The sequence below is a fragment of the Peromyscus eremicus genome, chromosome 4 (genome assembly GCF_949786415.1).
Source record: "Peromyscus eremicus chromosome 4, PerEre_H2_v1, whole genome shotgun sequence".
Classification (NCBI taxonomy): Eukaryota; Metazoa; Chordata; class Mammalia; order Rodentia; family Cricetidae; genus Peromyscus; species Peromyscus eremicus.
In genome coordinates this window covers 62,744,634-62,752,271 of record NC_081419.1, presented here as the reverse complement: position 1 = coordinate 62,752,271, position 7,638 = coordinate 62,744,634, and the positions used below count along the sequence as shown (strand labels likewise).

Sequence of the window (7,638 nt, the reverse complement as noted above, 5' to 3'; positions counted from 1 at the left end):
TTATTTTATCTTATTATATTTTATTATTATCTTAGAAGCCTGTTCTTTTCTAATGGAGACAGAAAAGGAGTGGATTTGGATGGGAAGGGCAGTGAGGAGGACCTGAAAATTGTAATCAAGATATATTATATATACTGTGTGTGTATATATATATATATATATATATATATATATATATATATATATAAAGAAAAAAATATTTTCAATAAAAGCTAAGTAATGATAATACATTAAATAAGGACATTACTTGTATCATTATCATTTGTGTTATTGTTATAGGTCAGACTACAATGTGAACTGTTAAATACTGTGTCTAATGAGTAATAATATACCTTTGAAGAAGAATCAAGGTCTATTACAAAGAGTGGGAGGATGTAATAATTCATTTCTAAAACACCAACTGAAAATTAACTGTATAACATAATAAGGTCATTCTCAAAACACCAATTTTCTTTTCAATAGTGAAGTTCCAACCTTGAGTTTTAGGCTCTTCACCTGCAAAGTATAAAATTTTAAATATTTCAATTACAATGTTTAAAAGAACCTAAAATATCAACTGTCTAAACTGTGACATTTAACTGTGAGTTGACATAAAATACCTGGAGAAAGAAAATAACCATGGAGTACAGGATACAGCTGAATATTTGTTACCTTATTTAAGCCTTTTCCAGTTAATTATAATGTTTTATTTCAATGGAGCGTATACTGAAGTAAATCATAAATATTAGTATTTATACTCTTAGGTTAAAATGAGATCCTAAATATGTGTTTTTGATCTTGGGCTTAGAATATTTTGATTTTTAATATTTATTTAAAAATTTGGCCGGGCGGTGGTGGCGCACGCCTTTAATCCCAGCACTTGGGAGGCAGAGCCAGGCGGATCTCTGTGAGTTCGAGGCCAGCTTGGGCTACCAAGTGAGTTCCAGGAAAGGCGCAAAGCTACACAGAGAAACCCTGTCTCAAAAAACCAAAAAAAAAAAAAAAATTTGTTTTGCTTTTAATTATGTGTAGATTATCTGTGTTTTGTGTGGGTATATGCACTTGTTTACATGTGCTTATAGAGGACAGAGGCATCAGATGCCCCTGGACCTTAAATTATAGGCATTTGTGAACCACCCATTGTGGCTACTGGCAACTGACATCTGGTCATCTGCAAGAGCAGCATATGCTCTAACCTCTGAGTCATGTCTCTAGCCCTTTATTTTTATTTAACCCAAAATACCTCTTAATAACATTTATATTAATATCCTAGTGCAAAAAATGGAAGTTTTACACAAATATATTTTATGTATATTTAATCACACTTATAGGAAGAAATTTAAGAGCTATCTTACTAAGAATACTAATTTATAAAATGTTGAACAAATTTCTGGCAATCTAATGATTTTGTATCTTTTCCATATTTGATACAGTTCATTTACAAAACTTCAAAGTCAAACTAAGTGAGGGAAAACAATCCAACTCTTTCTATTTCATTCTTTTCTTATGATCATTCTGACCAAATTGAGGGGAGGAGGTAGTATTGTATTAAAGTTAGTATTGAAATACACAAGAATATTACACTGAAAAACTCATTATTATATATTTGGAAAAGTTTAAGTAGCAAGAATATATTAATCATAATTGAGGAAAAGGTTGTTAAGGCTTTCATAGCTGTTAGTACATTATTTCAACTTTAACTATGATTGAAATATACATAAACATGTCTCCAAGTCAGTTTTTAAACAGCCATAATACACAAAAGGCAGCCTTCATGTGTGTTGCTGTATAATCTGTATCAGCTTCTTAAAGGCTTCTTTAACATCTTTGTTTCTCAGGCTGTAGATGAAAGGGTTGAGTAATGGATTGATGATGGTGTAGAACATGGCAGCCACTTTGTCTCTCTCCAACGAGTAGTTGGAACTAGGCCTTGAATACATGAAGAGCAAGGAGCCATAGAAGAGGGTGACAGAAACCAAGTGAGAGGCACAAGTAGAGAATGCCTTGCGTCTTCCTGAGGCTGAGTGGATCCTCAAGATAGCCAGGAGGATGTTGAAGTAGGAAATGAGGATGGCAAGAATGCTGGAGAGCACAGTGAAGCCCACCATACTAGAAAGGATTTTCACATAGACACGAGTGTCTGTACAGGACATTTTTACCAATGGAAGCACATCACAGAAAAAGTGATCAATAATATTTTTGCCACAGAAAGTTAGCCGGAAGGTGTTAGCAGTATGGGCTATGGCATTTAAAAACCCTCCTACATAGGATCCAACCACTAGCCCAGTACAGAGAGAAGTGGACATGATGCTTGAATAAAGCAATGGGCTACAAATTGCAGCATGGCGGTCATAGGCCATGGCTGCCAGCAGGTAGCACTCAGTGTAGGCTGCTACACAGGAAAAGAAAAACTGAGCCCCACAGCCAGCCAAAGAAATACGCTTGTCTTCTGAGATACAATTGACCAATATTTTAGGTATGTACACAGAATTGTACCAGAAGTCCAAAAAAGATAGACCTCCTATAAAAAAGTACATGGGTGTATGCAGCCTGGAATCAATACGAATTAGGATAATCAGGGTCATGTTCCCTGACAAGGTCATCAAGTAGATGGTTAAAAATATTCCGAATAGGACCAGCTGCCAGTGAGGGTCTTCTGAGAAGCCCAGGAGGATGAATTCAGTAAGTATGGTGCGATTGTCCACTTCCATGTCCACAGAGGGGAAAGCCAGGGTAGGAAGATGCAGGGAATGCACAGTTTAGAGATAATCCTAATAAGAGATTAAAAGAAATTGCAATCAACAATTATTGAACCTGAATAACATGATGTGATAAAAACATAGATTAGTGATACAATCAATTAAGCAATGTATCCATGAAATCAACGAAGACCGGGAGGTTTATAGATGTTAATCCTTTAAATAATTACATGGTATCACAGAACTGTGGGGTTTCATGCTGTGACTGTAGAAGACTCCTGGAATTAGAGTAATAACCCAGGTTTTAAATTCAAAATTTTCAAAGTTTCATTTCTAAACTACATCACTCAGAGCCAGGCCCTTATCAAAAAGAAAAGACACAGAAAGCTCATCAACATTCTTTATAATTTTCTGACACGTTGTCAGACTGAGTAAAGAGGAAATACAAGAAAATACTCAATAACTGTATGTGGTAGTGAGCATATTTAAAGGAAGTATTCAATAAATTATTGTATTCATTTTGTAAAGTAAAAAAATTAAATACATAAGTGAAATAAATGACACCTTTTGCATTTAATCAAAAAGACAGATTTTTAACTGTGTTGAGTATTAGTCTAAGCTCTGCCTTGTGTACTGCTATAACCTAAGATATTAGACATTTTCTATTAAATTTAAAACATTCAATCGTCTTTCCATAAACTAGTGAGAACATCTTGTACACTAGGCACTGTGATGATATTTTTATGAGCAGCAGTATATATACATTCATATATATGTAATCTTTCAAACTATAAGTACAAAGAGACAAAAGTATTTATTACTATGTTCCAGTCATGACCCCAAGTCCCACCTCCCACAACTTTCAACCTTGCCCTATCTTTATAAGGGGCATGACAAGCCTGTTGCATCAGTTGATAAAAGGGAAGCACAGATTAAGTAGGATGCCCACAGTGATCATGCTCTGTCGAGCAGCTCAGTTCATAATGTAACTCAAAAATCTCCTTGATCAAATGATTTCCAGTTCCCAGCAAGGGAAAAACTCATTTTCTCCAATGGTGTCTCACTAGAAATGCAAACCACACTTAAGAGAGGCTCCATGTCCATAGTAGATGGCCAGTATAAAACAAAGTCAAGGATATTTTTGGAGATGTTTTGTCTCATAATGCTGTTTTTGGCATTTTTTACCTTGTCTTTTGCTTATCTGTTATTGGTTCTGACTCTGTTCTTACAGTGTATGTCTGTCCATCTGCCTGTCTGCATATTTATCTGTTTCTTGTGATTTTATTTTTTTGTTATGTGTTTTCATTTCTCTTTTTGTCTATTTGGTTTGTTCTGTTTTCTTTTTTTGTCTGTTTTCTAAGGAAAATGATAAAGAAGGTATAAAACCATATTGTGATGAGGTGGAAAAGAACTGAGAAGAGATGAGGGAGGGGAAAAATTTTCAGAATGTATGGTATGGAAAAAAATATTTTCAAGGAAAAAATACGAAAGTATGTTTCCCAAATGTTAAGCCACTATCACTAATAGAAGAGAATGACTATGTCTACCCTTCTCTTCCTCACTGAGATCACGCTAGAGCTGACTAACATTTACTTCTTTAATTACTAAAAATGTTTTAAAACTATTTATTTTAAAATTACTTTTTTCACTTTGCCCTAGGTTGTGTAGGAATATAAACATAACTGGGGCATTTTTGACACTGTGGATGCTCAACATGAGGAAGAGTCCAGTTTTTAATGTGAGGGCATCAAGAGACTTAAAATCCTTGTATTTCATATCTACAAATACCATGAATCTTTAAGGAAAGTTAAAAGACACATTTAATACAATGTTTTACCCAATTGTTTGAAAACAAGCAAAAGGTTTAAACGCACAAATGGAGTGATTTACTCGTGTTTGAATGGGTAAAAAATGCAATAGGGCAGCATTTTATTTTTCGCCAAGGTGTTTGCCTCCATAGTGTATATAAGACACTTTCTAACAAATATTTCTATAATGAATTGGTGGGCAATTGATGTTATGTCTTCCATCTATCTCCTCAAACTGCTGTTTACTCTGAACCTAGGTCACACTATTCAAGGCAAAAATCTACTGGCTGATAGAGTCTTCCAAGCATACTGCATTATCCCATAACTAGAAAGAATAAAAATGAAGCTGAAGACTCATTCTCAAGGCCTTTAGCCCACCAGGAATTGTTAATCAAGTGTCATTTAAAGCGTGCTCGGGAAGCAATAGGCATAAAAAGTTCAGAAATTATCACACAAAGCCTCCAATTCAGAATAATCTATCAAGATATACCATACTTCACATAGTATGGTTGATGAAGATATTATCCGTAGGGAACGATTCAAAGGATAAGTTTTATTAAGAAATCTCTACCCCCATAGAATCACTTGCCTACTTTCTTCATTGGAGCCCCTCAAATTCAGTGGAAATAATGGGACCTTCTGGCACTTTAAAACCAGTACCAAGAAATGAAAACATTGTATCTTGAATGTCTGGGAAGCAAACTGCGAAACAATAACTAAATCCACAAGAATATTACAGATTCCATCCTCTTAATTTCCCCTGAGTAATGAGAATATTCATGGTATGACCTTAGACAAAATTTAAGCTTGTAGATGAGGAACACATATCTCACCAAATGAGTTTTGGCTGAGAAGGAAAGTGTGCAAGTGTGTATACAGAAACAATCCATTTAGAGCCAAAACAGACCTATGCTAATTGTAGTCAAGGCCATAGAAAGACCACCTTGCTTTGTTAAGCTTGTTTATCTATGCTTACCTTTGGTTAGAAAGGCCGGTTCCTGGAACTGACACCTTTTCCCTGCTCTCTGATACATGTCCTGTGTCTATTGGACTCAATATACATATTTCCTCAATAGCCCTTTGAGATTTTATCCACATAGCAGTATAGGAATATATGCCTCTGCCTCCAAAGACTTAATTAGAGTCTGTCAGTAATTTGAGGTTACATGGTTAATTAGGTTATGATGCATTCTGCAACACATTTTAAAAGTTAACACAGTGGCTGTGTGTTTCAATATAATCATTAAGTATGTCTGAAAACAAGACTCTTAAATTTTGATAATTAAGAGTGTCATGGATGTATCCTGTAAACTATATTTTTCTTTGACTTACACTCTTCTCAGTCTCCAGGCTACAAAACATTGTCTTGTCCATCAGGAAACCTACATCCATTGGTGGAGAGGAAAAGGAAAGAGAAATAAAGGAAGCGGGGGAGGGGAAGAGAATAAAGGAAAACTTGAAAATAGAGAACGAACTTGTGAGAAAAGAGAGGGGAAGCAGCTGGTGTCCTGCTGCTGTGCTAGGGGTGGCTCTGAGAATTTGGTCTGGGCAGATAGAGTCTAAGTTGAAGGACCCCATCAGGTCCCTCCCCTCAGAGCTTGGAGCTTGGGGAACACGGAGAAAGAAGGGAAGGAAAGACTACAGGAGTCAGAGGGAATGGAGGACACAGGCAGAACATGGCCCCAAATCAACTCAGTAGGGCTTATATGGGCTCCCAGAGACTGAAACAGCAAGCAGAGGGCCTGCATAGATCTGCACCAGGTCCTCTGTGTCTTTGTTATGACTGTTAGCTTGGTGTTTTTATGGGACTCCTAACAGTGGGAGTGGGTGTATCTTTGACTTTTTTGCCTGCTCTTGAGACTCTTTCCCTCCTATTGGGCTGCTTTGTCCAGCCTCCATATGAGGGCTTTGCCTTGTCATACTATATATTGTTTTGTAGTATTTAAAATAGAGAGAGAAAGAAAAGAAAGGGGGAAAGTAGAGAAAAGGGCTAGGGGAGAGCTAGAGAGGTTAGACACAATTAAGGTACAACTACTCCTGTGTAGAGGTGTCACACTGAAACCCATTCGCTTGAGCTATTAATATTATTGAATAAAGATAATGTAAGTAAGCAGCAACCTGTTGACAACTTGAAGTTAAATGCCTAATGTCTTACTTAGGGTTTCTATTGCTGTGCTAAAATACCAGGAACAAAAGCAACATGGGGAAGAAACAGCATATTTCACTTTATAGCTAATAAGTCCATTACTGAAGAAAGCCAGGACAGGAACTCAGGCCAAAAACCTTGAGGCAGCAATCAGAGCAGAGCCCATGAAGGAATACTGCTTACCGACTTGTTCCCTCTGGCGTTCTCAGCCTGCTTTCTTTCTTTCCTCCTCTTTTTTTAAAAATGTAATTTATTTATTTATCTTACATCCAGACCACAGTTTCCTCTCCTTCCTCTCTTCCCATTTCCTCCCCCCCACCTCCCCTTGCCCCCCACCTCTGCTTTTATTCAGAAAGGAATAGACTTCCCATGGGTATCAACAAAACATAGCATACCAAGTTGCAGTAAAACTAAGCACTTCCCCTTGCACACTGCCCTTGACCCACTGTTTGCCCCACCACCACCAAGCAGACCCAGGCCACACAAGCCAGTGACCTGCCTGCCAGAGGAACTGTACCCATCTCTGGATTCTGTCTCCCTTGATCCTTCCCCAGGTCAAACCCATCCCAACTTGGCCCTGGCCCTGCTGCTGCTGCCACTGAACCCTGCCCCTACTCCAAAGGAATCCCACTGCTCTGCTGCAGCCCTCCCTGGATTCTGCTCCCCCAAGACCCATACCACCACCCAACCCCTCCTACCTCATCATCCTCCCTGTGACCAGCCCTTCCCAGAACTTCAGAAGACTCTACAGAAACAGACACAGTCCATGCTAATCAGAAGAACAGCCCCAGAAGCTCTACTGGAGTCCAGGCTGTTCCTAGATATGGCAGAAGAAGACTTGGGCTTTACTGGAGGCCAGGATTGATCTAGAGACCAAAGAAGACGTTGACTTTACCAGAGGCCAGACTGCACCAAGGGACCCAAGGCCCCAAAAAAACCCATTGGAGACACCTTACTGGACATGAAGACTCACCATTCACCAGAATCCTTGGCCACTTAGTCCAGA

The 7,638-nt window shown here is 37.9% G+C and overlaps 1 protein-coding gene across 1 annotated transcript; it reads right to left on the bottom strand.

Moving 5' to 3' along the window:
• Positions 1-1,751: 1,751 nt before the first annotated feature.
• Positions 1,752-2,690, bottom strand: LOC131908201 (olfactory receptor 9G4-like). The gene has a single exon (XM_059259248.1). It carries the CDS (start codon positions 2,688-2,690, stop codon positions 1,752-1,754), a length of 939 nt encoding a protein of 312 aa, XP_059115231.1.
• Positions 2,691-7,638: the final 4,948 nt, after the last annotated feature.